Source organism: Ctenopharyngodon idella, chromosome 17, assembly GCF_019924925.1.
Source record: "Ctenopharyngodon idella isolate HZGC_01 chromosome 17, HZGC01, whole genome shotgun sequence".
NCBI classification, from domain to species: Eukaryota; Metazoa; Chordata; class Actinopteri; order Cypriniformes; family Xenocyprididae; genus Ctenopharyngodon; species Ctenopharyngodon idella.
The window spans coordinates 18,123,386-18,142,081 of record NC_067236.1 but is presented as its reverse complement, the minus strand read 5'-3'; the positions used below and the strand labels follow the sequence as shown (position 1 = coordinate 18,142,081).

At 38.2% G+C, this 18,696-nt stretch overlaps 1 protein-coding gene across 10 annotated transcripts; it reads left to right on the top strand.

The window, feature by feature from the left end:
• Positions 1-76: 76 nt before the first annotated feature.
• On the top strand, positions 77-18,266 carry LOC127498302 (fibrous sheath-interacting protein 1-like). 10 transcript variants are annotated; one of them, XM_051867527.1, is made up of 14 exons: positions 77-221; positions 343-445; positions 609-671; positions 796-907; positions 1,144-1,283; positions 1,364-1,412; positions 3,111-3,265; positions 3,343-3,415; positions 3,529-3,621; positions 3,902-4,035; positions 7,050-7,169; positions 11,843-11,998; positions 14,995-15,120; positions 17,883-18,266. In XM_051867527.1, the coding sequence occupies exons 3-14, from the start codon at positions 615-617 to the stop codon at positions 18,063-18,065; spliced, it is 1,398 nt and encodes a 465-aa protein (XP_051723487.1). In that variant the 5' UTR covers positions 77-221; positions 343-445; positions 609-614; the 3' UTR covers positions 18,066-18,266. The 10 variants fall into 10 exon arrangements, with proteins under 10 accessions (XP_051723487.1, XP_051723488.1, XP_051723492.1 ...); XM_051867528.1 differs by having other exon boundaries at positions 343-671; XM_051867532.1 differs by lacking the exon at positions 77-221 and having other exon boundaries at positions 228-445; positions 796-850.
• The last annotated feature ends 430 nt before the right edge of the window (positions 18,267-18,696 follow it).

The following is an 18,696-nucleotide window of genomic DNA, read 5'->3' as shown; positions in this document are numbered from 1 at the left end:
AGCCCCGCCCACTCACGCTCTTTAAACGGTGCGTGTTATTTTTTATTTTTTATTTTTTTCTTAGTCATTTTTTCGCTTCTGTTAAAGTATGAAGGTAGTGACCTGTTTTATTTTTGATTTAAAATGACTGAAAGTACATTGGTGTGACGCGCCTAGTGCTGTGTCTATGTGCTGTGCACGCGCTGTAGTTTGGCGCGCTCTTGTGGCGTCAGTCTGCAACGGTGAGTGGAAAGTTGTTGCAAAAACCTTTTATCCCAGAAAAAATTCGGCTTCACAGTTTCACTCACAAAAATCCGCCTTCACTTTATGGAATATAATGCAGTTTTTCTAAAATGGGTTTAGGGAAGCTGCGTCAGGCTGAATTTGTGTAGTTACTACATCCGGGAGATCTGGCGTCCCTGGATACAGAGTGTAAACAAACGGAGAACCGCGAGAAGTTCGCAGTGTGAGAGACTGATTTACTTTAATATAATATGAGTGTGTTTGCTGCTTAATTGAAGCTGAACGAATAAATCGACATGTTCTGATTAGTTTGATCATATTTAACTTGAATACCGCTGCACTGTCACGTGATTAATACTTCTGTTGCTGTAAATGTTGTGTTGTAGGCTGATATGGAGATTTCTGAGGATCGTCTGGAGTTCATCAGCTCGACTCTCACAGAACAGACGGTGAGGAAACACTTAAACACACACATTCAGTCAGTATATGCTGTATTTCATCTGGTAGCATCTGATGGAGGCCCAGTTAGACACACACACACACACACAGTCAGTCTGCTGTCATTCTGTTCAGGATCCAGATGATTGGCATGAGAAGAAGAACACAGAGAAGCTGCTCACTGATCAAGGTTTGACATTCATCAGGAATCATGAAGTGTTGACTGTCAATCACACGATAAGTAAAAGTATGAAACATAAATGTGACTGCAAGTGAAATAACTGGCTAGTACTGTATATAGTAGTGCCATTCTACATTATATTTGGACTGTATATCATTCATTACAAAATGTAAACTATATTTCTGTATATAAAGTTAGTATAGTATATCCAACTCTACCTGCATACATTCACGATGTAAATGTAAATAAAGCGATATATAAGCTCAAGGATCAATTGCTGTGTGATGATGATAATGTTCCAGTGTCTGTGGACTGTATGGACATAACAAAGGGTCGTCTGGATGATATTTCTCGGCCGGCCTCCGGTTCTGAGATCAGAAGAAGGAGTGGAGAGCGTCCCGGATCTCTGGAGCTGCTCAGCCCGGACCTCACGCACACACAGGTGGAGCTTCACTGCTGTTTGAGGAACATCTGAGTGTCTGGAGACGGGAAGAGCTAATGGCTGTTTGTCTCCTGAAACAGGTTCAGGGCAGCACACATGATCTTACAGCAGAAAACAGCTCTGATCAAGGTAAACGAGAGGAAACGCTCATAAAGAACGAGGAACTGACCGCTCCGATCATTAGTTTAGTACACTGAAGCTGTCGGTAAACTTCTGACGGCATTCGGTGTGTGTTTGTGTGTGTCAGAGGTCAGTACGCATTAGAAAAGATGTGGAAATGAAGCTGTTTTCACGATCGTCCCGGGAAAAGATTCAAAGCTTTGGAGAATCGACAACAACAGCATCATAAAGCATAAAGCCTGGAAATATAATATATATTTTATCATATTGAAATGTTTCTAATTGGAGGAATCTAGCAGATGTTATTTCTTACACAAGTATATAAGCTTTTGTAAAAATGTTCACCCCCTCTCTAAACACCAACAAACTACAATAAAAAAGAAAAAATCGCAAGAGTGCACTGTAAAAAAAATTGTTTTACAAAGATTAAACATGAACTTTTAAAGTAGAAAAACTAAAGTAGTATTTTCTTGTAAAACTTTTAATTATTTTTACAAGAATGTTATATTACTTAAGATTTTTTTCTGCTTCAAAATTTTATGTTTATTGTTTGTTCTTTTAAAAAAAATCATTTTTACAGTCCTCTATTTGGTGATTTTTTTTTTTTTTTCATCTATTTTTTGTGGTTTAATGTTCTTTATTGAGAGGATGAACATTTTTACTAGAAAATACTATTTAATTGTTTTCTACTTCAAAATTTCACTTTTAATTCAATGCTGTTTATTTGTAATTTTTTATATTTTTTTTAATTACTAGCAATTTTTTTTCGGTGTAGAAAATACTCTTATTGATAAATTAAACATAAATTAAAATGAAAATGTTTCCTTTTTCTAACAGATGATATTTCTTACATAAGTATATAAGCTTTTATAAAAATGTTCACCCCTCACCAAACACCAAACCACAAAAAAAAATTAAAAATGAAAAAAAAAAAAAACGCACTATAAAATGATTTAAAGATTAAACATGAAATTTTGTAGTATTTTCTTGTAAAACTTTTTATTTTTTTACAAGAAAATATTACTTAAGATTTTTTTTTTCTGCTTCAAAATTTCATGTTTTATCTTTGTTTTTGTTTTTTTAAGTTTTACAGTGCTTTTTTTGGTATTCTTTTTTTTTTTTTTTTTTTTTTTTGTGGTTTGATGGTCTTTAGTGAGGGGATGAACATTTTCACAAGAAAATGGTATTTATTTTTTTCTACTTCAAAATTTCACTTTTGTAGTTGTTTTGGTTTTCTTGCTAATTTTACTAGCAATTTTTCCGGTATAGAAAATACTCTTATTGATAAATTAAACAAATTAAAATGAAAATGTTTTCTTTTTCTAGAAGATGATGTTTCTTACACAAGTTTCTTACATAAGCTTTTATAAAAATAAAACTTTATTTTTATAAGGACAATATTCAGATTTTTTCTACTTCAAAATTTCATGTTTCATCTTTGTTCTTTGTTTTTTTTTATGATTTGATGTTCTTTAGTGAGGGGGTGATTTTTTTTCTACTTTAAAAGTTTCTCAATGCTGTTTGTTTGTAATTGTTTGTGAAATTTAGTAGCAGTTTCTGATTGAAAATTGTTTCTGCATCAAATTATTTTCAGTGTAGAAATGAGTGTTAATTGATAAATTAAACATTTTTATCTCTGAGAACATGGTGGTAAACCAGCATAATGCAGCTTATTATTAATCAAGAGTTCTACTGATTATTTCACAGAAGACTCTGATGAAGAAAATGAAGATCCAGAGTTGGGAAAAGCCATAAGGAAGATGAAGAGACTGGACCGGATTCTGGCTCTCAAGGCGACGGCGGAGAGAGAGGTGAAACAGAAAGGCATGAAGCAGCACCAGAGACTCTGGCAGGAGCTTCAGGTCCGTCTTTACATCCGAACACATCGGCACTTCATACGGGTGCCTTTATTCTTTGGTAATTCTGACACACGTTACAGACTGTGAGTCTCAGGATGAGCAGCAATGAGATGGAAAACACCAGACGCTTCCTGGCACTGACACCCGACAACTGTGAGTCACAAATACACATGTAAAGATACATATAAGATTTATGTGTCATGATTTAGATGTAAACATGATCAAATGTTAGTTGATTCACTTTTATTTCCCTTCGTGCACTTCAGCTCAGGACTGTGAAGAAGTGGATTTCATCTCTGTGTTTGAGACTGAAGTTCTAGATCTGAAGTACGACACGAACATGAGACAGGAGATGGACGGTAAAGGATCGAAACATCATTCTAAACCTGTGCAATAATAGTAATAAGTATTTTTTTCCTTGTGATTTTTGGGGTGAAATTTGAGCTGGATGTATTTGTTTTCGTCTGTTTTATTTCGAGAGTCACACTAGAGGGCGTTGTGATGTCATGAATGATCTTCATGTGACTCCTGTGTGTTGTTTGCTCATATTTTACACTTTAACTTAAAATGCCAAGAAGTCATTTCTCCATCACCTGTGTGTGTGTGTGTGTGTGTGTGTGTGTGTGTGAACTCCCACAGAGCACACGCAGGTTGAGTGTGTCGCTCATGCTGAAGTGGGTCAGCAGGTGATGGAGGATCAGACTGCAGACGGCAGACGGTGCGGAGCTGCTCGCAGCAAGCGCAGACAAGACTTCGTCAAGAAAAATATTGAGGTATGTCGAGGTCACGTCAGGCCGATTACAGCCGTATGACTGAACATGTGGGTAAGGAATGCTTTAAAATGCCCCAGACTCTTATTGTCTTACTGTTTATTGAAGCAAGGGACATATTGAAGATCTTTGTTTTTAAATAAATAGTCAGTAACTTTTAGTTGACGTCTCAGCCATGACTGTGATATTGACAGGTGGCCTCAGGGGGAGGGGCTTTCTTGTACTGCACAGCATTTGATTGGACAGAAATGCACCCGAGTGCAAGATAATGTCATCAAGAGTTTTGGTCTGTTTTACCGCCATATATATTATCTGCTAAAGGTTTATTTATTCATCTTTCAGATATAAACTCACAGTTGCAAGTTATAAAGTCCGAATTGCGAGATATAAACACAATTCTGAGGAAAAAAGCCAGAATTGTGTTTATATCTCGCAATTCGGACTTTATAACTTGCAACTGTGAGTTTATATCTCACAATTCGGAGAAAGAGTCAAGAGAACAAGCTTCCATAACTACAGACATGAACCAAAGTAAAGAACAGAAGTCACGTTTCTATTTTAAACATGGACATACATCAATTCATAGCAGGACTGAATGGAATAATTGTAATGTACAATTGAAACTGCTCTGTGTTTTTCCACTGAATTGGTTCCAGCTTCATCATTGCATAAAATGATGTTCTTTCTCAGTATTTTTGTCTCGTTTTCCAGTACAAACATCTAAACATTCTTTAGATCTCTCTGCTGCTTTTGACCCAGTTAACCACCAGATCCTCCTGTCACTCCTCATGATGAAGGGCATCTCAGGAACTGCCTCTCAGGAAGGTTCTTCAGGGTGTCATGGACGGGTGAGGTGTCTTTTCCACCATCGGGCCGAACGGTTCTCATTGCGTAACTGTTCCATTCTGTGCCGATCCGGACCAGCTGGTACGGTTACGGTTTTGTTTTCCACTGTGGGGCTGATAACGGCCGCTCTTTGGAATGTAATACAAAAGCGTCAGTCTTTGCCTTGGTAATGCAACGATTTACTTATGATATGAGATGTAATAACAACCGCATTATGGCGGATGATTAGATATTTTATTATTAATTTGTGTACGTCGCTCAAATAGAGCGCTTAGCTAGCTACGGAAAAACTGGTAGCCAGGCAACAGACAAGTGACCAATCCTATGTGTCGACATCACGGATTCTACCAGCACGATTCTGGGCCGAGAACGGTTTGTAATCGCAACTGGAACCGTTCCTTACCATTCTAAGAACCGTTCGGCCCGATGGTGGAAAAGCGGCTTAAGTCACAACATCTTGCTACTGGAGTGCCTCAGGGCTCAGTGCTTGGACCGCTTCTCTTCTCCATCTACATGACATCACTAGGATCTGTCGTTCAGAAACATGGTTTTTCCTATCACTGCTATGCTGAATACACACAACTCTACCTCTCATTCCAGCCAGATGATCGGTCAGTAGCTGCTTGCGTCTCAGACTGACAGACATTTCTTCCTGGATGAAGGACCACCACCTTCAACTCAACCTTGTGAAGACAAATCTGCTTGTGGTCTCAGCCAACCCAACACTTCATCACAACCTCTCCATTCAGCTAGGTTCATTAACCATAACTCCATTTAGGACAGCCAGGAACCTTGGAGTTGTGATCGATGATCAGTTAAACTTCATGGACCACATTGCTAGAACTGCCCGGTCCTGCAGACTTTCCTTATACAACATTAGGAGGATCAGGCCCTTCCTATCGGAGCATGCTACACAACTCCTCGTCCAAGCTCTTGTTCTATCCAGACTGGACTATTGTAATGCTCTTCTGGCAGGCTTTCCAGCATGTACTGTCAAACATCTGCAACTGATCCAGAATGCTGCAGAAAGAGTCTTTAACGAGCTGAAGAGAGCGCACATCACACCTCTCCTCATAAACTTGTTGCCAATTGCCGCTCGCATTAAATTCAAGGTTCTGATGTTTGCCTACAGAACAACCACTAGTTCTGCACCCCTACACCTAAACTCACTACTTCAGACCTATGTGTCCTCCAGGAGCTTGCGTTCTGCAAGTGAAGTAAAGTAAGTCGTAACATCTAGCTACTGGAGTGCCTCAGGGCTCGGTGCTTGGACCGCTTCTCTTCTCCATCTACATGTCATCACTAGGATCTCTCTTTCAGAAACATGGCTTTTCCTATCAGTGCTATGCTGAAGACACACAACTCTACCTCTCATTCCAGCCAGATGATCGGTCAGTAGCTGTTCTGCCTTGTGGTGCCATCATCCCAAAGAGGCACAAAATCACTTTCACTGACCTTTACCTGGACTGTTCCTGCTGGTGGAATGACCTGCCTAACTCAACCCGACCATTTTCAAGAAACAGCTAAAGATGGATCTTTTTCATCAACACTTGACCCAATAATACTAACACTTTCTGTTCTATATAATTTTTTTTTCTATTTAAAAAAAACCTTTGCTATGTGTACAGTGCTAGACTAACTGGGACTAGTCATATCACTTACATATTGTTGCTATTTTGTTGATTCGATTGCTTCTGTTCTCCTCATTTGCTTTGGATAAAAGCATCTGCTAAATGATTAAATGTAAATGTAAATATTCATAAATCAAGATACATTTATTAGAGAAGAAACATGACAAGATGAGAAGAGAAATTGATCAAAATGAAGTGAGTTTATGATTAAAACTTTTGTTTTTACTTATGCTTAAAAGATATCTGCCAATGGGGTCAGAAAAATAAACTTAATTCAAAGGGAAAAGAAGTTGATTTTTCTGACCCCATTGGCAGATATTTGTTCTTGTTTTAATCAGAAACTCACTTCATTTTGATCAGTTTCTCTTCTTTTCTTCAGTCATTTTGCTTCTCCAGTAAATGTGTCTTGATTTAAGAGTGTTTAGATATTTGTGCTGGAAAACAAGACAGAAACACTGAGGAAGAACATCAGTTTTTGCAGTGATTTTATAAAAAAGCAAATGTTTGATTATTTGACTGATGGTGTTTGTGGTTGTTCAGCTTGTAGGAGCGTCAGGGAACCCGGTTCTGCTCACACAGCAGGAGAGAGAGAGAATAGAGGAACTACTGAAAGATCTAGAGGAAGAACAGAGCGATAGTGACCTACTGGCTGAACCTCAGGTACACACACACACACACACACACGTATTAGTGGTGTTAAGTCAGTTTTCACCAGTACTAGTGATCAATCCTCTAACACTCAATATTAAACTTCATATAATGGGTCATTTTCTCTGTCATGCAAGTTTCTCTGTTGTGACCGTAGTGATGTCGCTGACATCAGATTTTGTGTCACACTTTATCAATGGATCTTCTAAAAGTGTCATATAAACATATGAAAAGCCAATGAAAGAAAACAAATCATCTTCTCTTCCACATGGAAGCTTGTTTCCATCACGGAATAAAAAAAATTGCGGCTTTTTATCTCACAATCCTGACTTTTTTCTTGCAAATACGTAGCCGTTTTATTAATTTTTTATTCCGTGGCTTCTATAGTTCTGTGTTGATTATTCAGGCTGAAACGTTTGTCAGGTTGTTGGCGTTTTAAGTTATCCGTTGGCTGGTGTTTACGAGCTGCTCTTATCTGATTCTGATCTCACCGCCGGAGGAACTGGCCACTACATTTATAGCGTCCTTCTTTCCTTTGCAAACCTTTTTCTGTAATTACACGTGGAAACCGAACAGGATCGCAGATGCTTTTCCGATGGAAACGTCCTGTTATTGCAGGAGCTTGTTGTCGATGGTCTGCAGATGTTTGATGTCATTTGGACTCTGCAGCTCATTTCTGACATGATTAAAGTCTCTCTGCATGTGTTTGACTGTCTGACCCTGAGAGACTGAGACTCACAGCAGCATCAGTCTGAAATATGTCCCTTCAGTAGTAAAATGTTTACCAGACAGAGAGACAGACAGGAATGAAGGTGAGATTTCTGACTGAATTGGTCGCTATACACTTCATACAATACAGACTATTTCACAGCAGCTTCACAGTAATAAAGAGGAAAATAACTTTTTCAAATATGAGACACTTTCAGATTCAGCTGTAAAGCAGCTCTACTGAAGACAACAGTGTCGTTATTCAGATCAATTCAGCTCATGCCTGATTAATGAAAGATCCTCTCTGAACAATGTTTTACTGTATTTTAGGATAATTTCTGATGATTTCAGTTTAAATATCTCCAAACACACAGATCCTCTACTGTTATAAGAGATAAAGCTTCTCTTTGATAATGTTGGTCAGTTGTAAAAGTCATCATGAAAGGGAAGTTGTGCTCTGTATTGTGACATATATCCAAGTGAAACGCTTCGCAAACAAGAACAAATGTAGGGCGGCGCTTGATTTTGTCTGTGGGAAATTGATTAGGATGGTTGTGGTTTGCTATTGGTGGATCTCATGTGAGTGACAGGTTGCCCCGCCCTCGTCATCAGAGAAGAGAAGAGATGCTGATTCAAGATTATGAGGAACATGAATTTAACACAATAATGATGTGCACCGATAAATCACACTGCAATATTCCATAAAAAGACAAGAATTGTCCATTTTGATTTCATGGGGACTTTAAAGTATGATATCAGATATCTCTACCTTCTCTTGGAGTCTCACCTATTAGTCGCTGTAGTTTCTCGTGTTTGTGTAAACTGCTTATTTTTCAGAGCTGGATGATTGTTTTTCTAGCTAAACACTGATTGGTGTGTATCGACAGCCCGACACGGTTCCGTATACAATCATTACTGGAAATGATCAACAAGATACACAGTTTACACAGCATAAACCATTTATGTTACAATCACTACACTTCATTAGACAGAATAAACTTTACACAACAATTCACACAATGTACACGTCTTATATAACGCAGCACAACAAAGCCAGAAACTAAATGCACAGAAACGTCTCTAGAAACCCATTATGCTTCTATATTTGTTCCGTACACAGCTGGAAGGCAGACGCCGCTGCTCGCATTCCTCTGTAAGAGAGACTCAACTCTCATAATGTGCACGTTTAGCCCACAAATGTGCAGTTGAAGCTGGAGCTTGACTGATCCTTCCTGTTCCTGCCCTGAAACGCGTCCTCCGTGCCAGAGGAGGCAGAACTGCGTGAATGGATTCTGATGGCTGAACAAAGAGGCTTTTGTCAGGCGTTACCTTGCTGCAGTTCTGGAATGAGCGAATGGAAATAAGCAGCTAATATCACTTGTCTCATAATCTTGAATCAGAATATCTTCTCCTCCCTCTTGCAGCATCTCTTCTCTTCTCTGATAACGAGGGCGGGGCAACCTGTCACTCACATGAGATCCACCAATAGCAAACCACAACCATCCAATCAATTCCCCACAGACAAAATCAAGCCCCGCCCTACATTTGTTCTCGTTTGCGAAGCGTTTCACTCAGATTTACGACACAATAGGGAGTGCAACTTCCCTTTCATGACAATTTTTTTTTTATTTTTTTTTTTTTATAATTTTAAGATTAAAGTTTGAAAACCTTCCATTGATTTTGCCAATCAGTACATCATCATCATCATCTGTTTTGTCTTCTTTGCATATATTTAACCATTTAATGATCTGTTTCAGTCATGTGACTTCTCTGTAAAAACTCTCTGCGACCTCCAATAATCAGCACTTTTTCTTGGTGTCTTTGTTCATGTTTTATTTTGGTCGTAAACATGGAGAATCAGTGGAAAAGTCTCGTGATTCATTTAATACAGGAATTCAAACCGAATCCTGACTTTTCTTTGACTGTCCTGCGATCACTTCTGTTCCTCCTGGACATGCGAATCAAGCTTTAATCCTGTAAAAATCAAGATTATTCTGTACATCGGTGGGCATTCGTCTGTTAGTGTTGTAATCTGACGCTCGTATGAGCTCACTGTCATTATATTGAGATTTTTAATCACCCTTCAGTCTTTACTGCATGCGGGCAGCGAGACAAAGCTTACCTCACCCTCACCGTACCTCTGACCTCAGCGCTCGCCGCTCGCTCGGCCTAATGGGAGATTTGCTCATTGGGAAACAGAAGGATATTAGTCAAGACTTAGATATTTGGCTTTAAAGGGATCATTGGACGAGCGACGAGAGCAGCAATCAGAAGATTGTTTGACGTCCAAAAGCAAATACCAGGTGCAGGAAAACCGCTGGGCTTTTATTTTCATGTGAGTGCTTCTGAAAAAGAGCAAGAAATCTGTGACGGATTTTGAAAGCAGATAATGAATGGTATTGAGAAAGGCTGTATTGGTAAGCTTTCAGCCAGTTTGCTTAACAATATAAAGCCTGCTTATAAGTGAATTTCTACTTGTTTTCCCTTTGAATTAAGATTATTTTTATGAGTCCATTGGCTGCGAAGCATTGCGAATCTTTTGTTTTGAATCAATGGTTCAGAGCGTGTATCAAACTGCCAAACTGCTGTTTTTTTTGGCGCACAAAAAGTATTCTTGTCGCTTCATAACATTAAGGTTGAACCACTGTAGTCACATGAACTGTTTTAAATAAGTCTTTAGTAGCTTTCTGGGCATTGAAAGTGTTAATTATCTTGCTGTCAATGGAGGCCTCACTGAGCCATCGGATTTTATCAAAAATATCTTAATTTGTGTTCTGAACATGAACGAAGGTCTTACGGGTGTGGAACGACATGAGGGAGAGTAATTAATGACAGAAATTTCATTTTTAGGTGAACTAACCCTTTAATTTATAGTCCTTTGGCTTCTCCAGTAAATGTATTTTGATTTAATCCTTCTGCATCAATTAAGGTCCTTAGAGGACAAAAATGTCCTCTACTAAAAATTTGTCCTCTAATAAAAACTCATAAAAATTTGAAGCTTGGTAGTACAGACTTAAGTTTGGTCTCATTTTAAAGAAGACCCTTGGTAGACTGTTGTTGAAATAAAAAAAGTGAAACAAAAAAGTTATAGAGGTTTTAGTTTATGAAAATTATTTATGAGCAAATCTATATTTAAAATATATATATTTTTAAAACATGTTAAATGCAAAACTTGTTTAAAAAAAATCAAAGCCATAAATCTGATGAAGTTGTGTTCCAAATTTGAGGTTGATATCTCAAAAAATGAGCTTTCAGTAACGTTTTGTTTGGGCGCAGTACCAAATTTTCCCCATTAGACGCCAGCAAAACTCCACTGGTGCACATTACATTTGTGATTTGCAGTAGAGTTTTTCTCTTTCAAATATTAGACACACACACACACACACATACAAACCACACTCTGACATCCATACCAACACACCCACACCATTATAGCTGCATAATTATCCGATTGGCTCCATAATATGCAGAAGAAAACAGGAATAAAGTGAGTATTTGCTTTATAGGCCAAACCTGAAAAAATGGCACCATCTGGCAAAAAATAGTAACCATTTGAACCCTATTCAACAGAATGAAAGCCTTTTAACAAAGACTGCATCATTTTACAGTTAAATGGGCCTGGGATTAAAAATTGCAGTTTTAATGGGTTTCAATGGGGTCATTTTAGTCCTCAAGGTCCTGAGAGGAACTGTTTTCTGTTACTAGTGTAAAATAGACTTATTAAAGGAAATGAGGGTGAAATATTAAAATTCTAATTAAAATACACGCTTGTGCCAAAATTTATGCAGTTGGCATTAGCACAGACAAAATTATCAAAAAAAAAACAAAACTGAAAAAGACAAAAATGTACTTAAGGGTTGTAAGAATCTTTAGATATTTGTGCTGGGAAAAAACCCAGTAAAATTTTGCCAAACATTTTGTATTAATTTTCATTGTCAGGTGAGTAATTTCTTTAACGCGGCTCTTCTGGCTTTCAGGCGGTCTCGTCGTCTCTATCAGCCGGTGAAGGTTTCAGTCCTGAACCTTCTGAACTCCACAGTCTCCTTCACATCGACTCCAGACTGCAACTGCTACTTCCTGTGCAGGACTTCCTGTCTGTGCGGAGCCGCTGTTCTGAACACTGTCCATCTCAGGTACTGACCTGTAGCAGGCCTGCTTTCACAGAGGTCCTCTTTACCTGTCATGTCAGTGTCATTACAGTGGGCGGCATTTTGCATTGAATATTTCTTTTTGTCCAAAATGACTTTTTGCAGATCATTTAAGGTGTTTGTGGAGCAGTTTTGCGCAAGAATAGTCATAATAGACCAATATTTAAAATAAACAAATTATTTGAGCATCTGAAATGAGTCAGCGAGATGTTGGCGTGTAGTGTGAAACAGCGTCTGTAACAGTAGCTCATCTCTTCATCAGGCCAAGGCTGAAGAAGTGTCGTAAATAATGAAATATTGAGGTTCATTTCTCGTCTTATTCGTCCAGGGAGTCGTTTGAAACTCTTTCCCGTTGACGCTCGTCCTGGCTCCAGCGTTCAGTGACTTCATGAATATTTAGAGGTGAACGTGAGGTTTGAGGAGAGAGGCTTAAGTTTTCATCTGCTTGTGATCCTGATTCAGTCGCACACGTTCTCCTCTGTTCTGCTTCTCAATGAACTTTCCTTTCACTTTTGCAGCACAAACAGAAGGAAAACACGCTCTAAAGAAGCTTGTGTTTGTATTCACTGCAAAAAAATAATGTTCTTCCTCAGTGTTTCTGTCTTGTTTTCCAGCACAAATATCTAAACATTCTTAAATCAAGATACATTTACTGGAGAAGCAAAATAACTGAAGATATTTAGTCTTGTTTTCAGAAAAAAATGTCAAAATGAAATAGTTTTTGCTTAAAACATGTTATTTTCTACTCATAGAACTGTACTATCATATGTATAAAATTGATTAAAATAAACAAAAATAATACATAAAAATAAATAAATAATAAAAATTAGATTAAATAAAATAAAGAATTTATTTAATTTTTATTATTACTTTTTATTTATTTATTTCTTATCTATTTATTAAAATTGAACTTCTAGTATCTGTTTATTTATTTTTATCCTTTTTTTTAATATTTAAAAGATTATTTTTCGTACCCATTGACACATTTGTTCTTGTTTTAAGCTTAAACTCACTTCATTTTGACTAAAACTAAACTTTTATTTAATGTCTTTTGGTTGAGTTTTTAGCCAATAAACGATAAAAATAGACATCTTTGAAGGCCATTTTCTCAAAATGAGTTGTGGCTGTTTATGGAGTGATAAAAAGAGATATCCAAACTCCCCCTCTGTAAAAACATTTAATACATCAACAAAATCAAACATGAACCTGTCTTTATCCAATGTTCACATTTCTGGAAATGCATGAAAACTAGTGCATATTTAATTAGAGAATGCCTCATTTGCATATTTGTACAACATTTCAGAAAACTTTTAATACATTTAATACTGTGATTGATTAACTGGTTTTATCCATCTGTAGCATCTTGCCTTGCGCTGGTCCGTTCTTGCTAAGAACATTATTAAAAATGCTTTTGGGTAGAATAATATGATCTACGTCAGTGAAGTATCTAATCCAAGAGTTTTTCTCATAAAATAAGGTCAGAAAAATAATCTTGTTGTCCCTTTCAATTAAGTTGATTTTTCTGACCCCATATGCAGATATTTGTTCTTGTTTTAAGCACAAACTCGCTTCATTTTGATGCATTATTCAGAAAATGAGACTTAATATCTTCAGTCATTTTGCTTTTATCTTGATTTAAGAATGTTTTAGATATTTGTTCAGAAAAACAAGACAAAAGTACTAAATGGGAATAGCAGTGTGATGGGTCGTGACTCTCAGCAGACCGTGTCTAATCAATGAAAGCAGCAGCGTTCCCATCAGAGATTGATAGCAGCTGTGAATGTGGGTCAGAGACGATGGAGCGTTTACTAGAACAGGACTGGAGTCATATTTGGCTCTGCTCTTGACCTGTGTGTTCGATCCATCGGGAGTTTTGTTCTGCCAGTGTTTTTCTCCAGGATGTTGTTGTGATTTGTTGTGTCATATCATGTGTTCAGAGACAGGACTGACAGACGCCAGCAGAGATTCGTGTAACTTTGATTCATGTGCTTCTGATCTGCAGGTTTGAGTGTCACTCTCGTGTCTTTAACAGCGTGTGTCTGATAATCCGCTCTGGTGTGTTAGTCCAGGTCTGATCCGTTCTGGTGTGTGTTGGAGCTGCAGTAGTTCTCGTGCTCAGGGAAACTCTGGCTCCGTTCCTGCTTCCACGTGGCATCGACCGAACGTCCAGAGCTCCTTCAGACTCTGTGTGACTCATTCGCTCTCTGTTTTTATAAAGGAGCCGCCAGTTTCCAGGCTGAACGTTACAGTCTTCAGTGCAGCTTCTTTTACATATCTGATTTATTTTAGTATTGTTTATATGCTTTTCATGGCATTTGTAAATATTTTGAAGTGGCTTTTAGTTTTCAGTTTAATTGTAGGAAATTGTTTGCTATTTTTTTTATTTATATGTCTTTAAATTATTTTTAAGTTTTAGTTTTGGTAATTTTAGTGCTTCAGCTTGCTCCAGTTCTATTCTAAATAAGTGTTTTTCCTCAAGATGTCATGTGAGAATACTGGATACCCCCATCATTTCAAGAACGAACGTGTATTTAGTGGTTGTGAGGGCTGGTAAAGGAGGCTTCATGAAAACACGCGTGTGAGAATGAGCTGCGGTCAGTCGGTCATGATTCTTCTGAATCCAGCTTGTTCATTTCGATCCCATGAACACTTTCAGTTTACCTACCAGTGCATTTCACTGAATCACAGAGAACAGAAGCGGCAGTGGCACACTCCGTGTGAGAGCTTGAGGAGATAAAGTGTCTGCAGGTCATTATTACAGGAGCCAGACAGGAAATTATCTAAATATCAGTTAAACATTTTAATAAATAAGCAACAGTCACTGACCTGCAATGTGAGACGCTGTAATCAAAACAACTCCAAACTTCACTTGTATTAACCACTTTTCCACAAATGTCCTACGAATCTGAAACAGTGGTATTGTCTGTTTTCAAGTTTATTCTATGTTACTCTAGAAATGAGATCTCTTGGCTGTGCTGTAGGGGAGTCTGGAGGAGAACACCGGAGACCGAGTCCTGTGGGACATGAGACAGAGACGAGAAGAAGAGAGACGCCTGCGAGAAATCCAGCAGGAGCTGCAGCTTCTGGAGGAGACTCAGCAGAACAGTGTGAGTTCAGACGACTCACTCAGACGAGTCAGTTCATGGTTTCATATGACTCATGCAGACTCAGACGACTCAGTTTGTGTGTTCATACGACTCACTCAGACTCAGACGACTCAGTCTGTGACTTCATAAGATAAATTCAGACTCAGATGACTCAGTTTACGAGTTCATATGACTCATTCAGACTCAGACAACTCAATTTATGACTTCAAACGACTCATGCAGACTGAGATGACTCAATTTGGCTTCATACGACTCATTCAGACTCAGACAACTCAGTTTGTGAGTTCATATGACTCATTCAGACTCAGACGACTCAGTTTGTGAGTTCATATGACTCATTTGAACTCAGACGACTCAGTTCATGATTTCATATGACTCATTCAGACTCAGATGACTCAGTTTGTGAGTTCATACGACTCACTCAGACTCAGACGACTCAGTTTGTGAGTTCATAAGACTCATTCAGACTGATATGAACTCATAACCTGAGTTGTTTGACTCATTCAGACTCAGACGACTCAGTTTATGAGTTCATATGACTCATTCGAACTCAGACGACTCAATTCATGATTTCATATGACTCATTCAGACTCAGATGACTTAGTTCATGACTTCATATGACTCATTCAGACTCAGACGACTCAGTGTATGACTTCATACGATAAATTCAGACTCAGATGACTCAGTTTGTGAGTTCATATGACTCATTCAGACTCAGACAATTCAATTTGACTACATACAACTCATTTAGACTCAGACGACTCAGTTTATGATTTAATACAACTCATTCAGACTCAGACAACTCAGTTTGTGAGTTCGACTTGTGAGACGACTCAGTTTATGAATCCATACAACTCATTTAGACTCAGACGACTCAGTTTGTGAGTTCATATGACTCATTCAGACTCAGATGACTCAATTTGACTTCATATGACTCATTCAGACTCAGACAACTCAGTTTGTGAGTTCGACTTGTGAGACGACTCAGTTTATGAATCCATACAACTCATTTAGACTCAGACGACTCAGTTTGTGAGTTCATATGACTCATTCAGACTCAGATGACTCAGTTCATGACTTCATATGACTCATTCAGACTCAGACAACTCAGTTTGTGAGTTCGACTTGTGAGACGACTCAGTTTATGAATCCATACAACTCATTTAGACTCAGACGACTCAGTTTGTGAGTTCATATGACTCATTCAGACTCAGATGACTCAATTTGACTTCATATGACTCATTCAGACTCAGACGACTCAGTTTATGAATCCATACAACTCATTTAGACTCAGACGACTCAGTTCATTAGTTCATGCAACTCATTCAGACTGTGTGTTCACTACTAATACACTTCAAGAAATTCTCATATCTATAGCTTTCTTTTCTTTCTTTTCTTCATTTTTCTTTCTTTCTTTCTTTCTCTCTCTCTCTCTCTCAGTGTCAGTGTTGAAGAGCTAGTAAAGCAGGGTTTTTCTTCTCTCTCAGATGTTTAGTCTGAAGCGCTGAGTTTCTGTCAACAGTTTGAAGAGGCACGAGACGTTAAAAGCCTTGCGGAGACTGTTTGATGTAAATGACTGATTAATGATCAGGAGAACTGCAGTATTTCACTGTATTTTGTCTCAACTTCACAATGATGATGACTGCTTTGAGCTTCACACGAGCAACTAAATGGTTGTGTGCTCAAGCTCAAAAGTTTGATGTTGATCAAAGATGATGTTGGATTGAGAAATGATCTCAATGATCTCTGGAGGAAAGAGACATTATTATACTCATGAAACCTTCGTGTGAGAGGGAGAAGAGGCCATTTCCCAGACTTTTATCTTCTGGAAAAAAAAGATATTTTGAAGGATGTTAAGAACCAAACAACATTGAACTCCATTGACTTTTATTGATCCCTTTAAATGTCTCTGGATGAGAAACTTACAGTGTCCAGTTTACTCCAGAAACAACCATCAGTTTCATGAATCAAGCTTCAGGTGAATTAGTCTCGTCACACACACTAATCTAAAAATGGACCATGATGTCAGACCTGCATGACTAACCATGTAACCTGATCTAAACTCTATTTCACTAGTTTAATATTGTGTGTGAAGATTGAAATGATGATAATGAATGAAACAGCCAAACTGCATGGGATTCTCTGTGTTGTGACTCGTGAATCGGTCACGAATGAAGTATTGATTCATGAACTGAAGAACATTTGCTCTCCATTTGGGCTCATTGCTGTCTATGAGAATCCATTAGAGAAGGTTTTTAATGGAGCGTGTGAAAGGAGCTGAGGTCCTCACAGCGTTCACTAGTATTTCACAAGCATCTGTGAGTCTTGTTCAGCCGTCGTTGAGCCGCAGGCGTTTGCAGGCCAGACGCTCACAGCCGTAAACGCGTTCAAACAGCGTCCGGCTGAAGGCAAGATCGCACATCTGTCTGTTCGGCTTTGTGAAGGTCTTCTGTGGGTCAAAACACTTTATCATTGATCTACAGGCCGTGTTGTCATGCCCGTCTGGTGTCTAATGTCGTGAACTGGTCATTTACTCATCATTGTGATACTGTTACACTCTTAAAAATAAGGGAACTCATAAAAGAACCGTTTTTGATTCCCCAAAGAACTTTTCAAGAACCATTTTTTCTTAGTGTGAAGAAGCCATTGGCTCTTTTAACTTTGGGCCAAGCGATCTCTTCTGTGGTGTATTTTTGTGTTGTTGTGAATATATCTTCTTGTCCAGTTCCTGATCTGATTGAGTGCCGTTCTTCTCTCGACAGTCGTTTCGTTTGTCTGACGATCAGCTGAGGAATCTGCTGCTGGATTGTGAAGATGAAATCATGCGATCTCCTGCAGGTTCTTCATCAGAAACATCTCTCGGGATGATCTCGGCTCTGGTCGCGTCTCCGTGTCTCTCCAGCTCGGATCTGACGGAGGGAACTGAACATTGGAATAAGGCATGAAATATGAAGAAGAATGTTCTTCTGTTTTATGTTTTGCACTGCTTCATAATCATGCTTATATAGTTGCACAATAAGGACATGAAAGTGTGTTTGTCATTGTGTCTCTGATCTGTTTGCCAGCGTCAGAATCACAATCAGACGAAGAACAGCTAAACTAGAACGTAAGAGAACAAAATAAAATGTTCCTTTTCAAAAATCAAACCAATATGTCTTTTTATTCATGTCATGAGCTTTTGATTAACCCCCCAAAAAATATATGGATCAAACCCATCTGAACAGTCTGACCTTGTTCCCCTTTTCTTTCTTCACGAATGGGTTTGTTGAGAACCTGAGATAACCTTGAATTATGGCTCATTAACACTGTTCAAAATGAAAGACACTCATTTTTATTCAGCAAGGATGCAGTAAATTGATCAAAAATGACAAGATTTCTATTTCAAATAAACTTTGCTCATCAAAGAATCCTGAAACAAAAATAAAAGTTTTCAGTTTGATCATCAAATCATCATATCAGAATGATTTCTGAAGGATCATGTGACACTGAAGACTGGAGTAATGATGCTGAAAATTCAGTTTTGATCACAGGAATAAATTACACTTTACTATATATTCACGTAGAAAACAGCTATTT

What these genes read in the sequence shown, in the direction of transcription:
- LOC127498302 (XM_051867527.1), top strand. Translation starts at nt 615, where the DNA reads ATGGAGATTTCTGAGGATCGTCTGGAGTTCATCAGCTCGACTCTCACA. An exon ending in CAATCACACGATAAGTAAAA is followed by an intron (nt 908 to 1,143) that starts GTATGAAACATA and finishes ATAATGTTCCAG; the next exon opens with TGTCTGTGGACTGTATGGAC. An exon ending in ACCTACTGGCTGAACCTCAG is followed by an intron (nt 7,170 to 11,842) that starts GTACACACACAC and finishes TCTGGCTTTCAG; the next exon opens with GCGGTCTCGTCGTCTCTATC.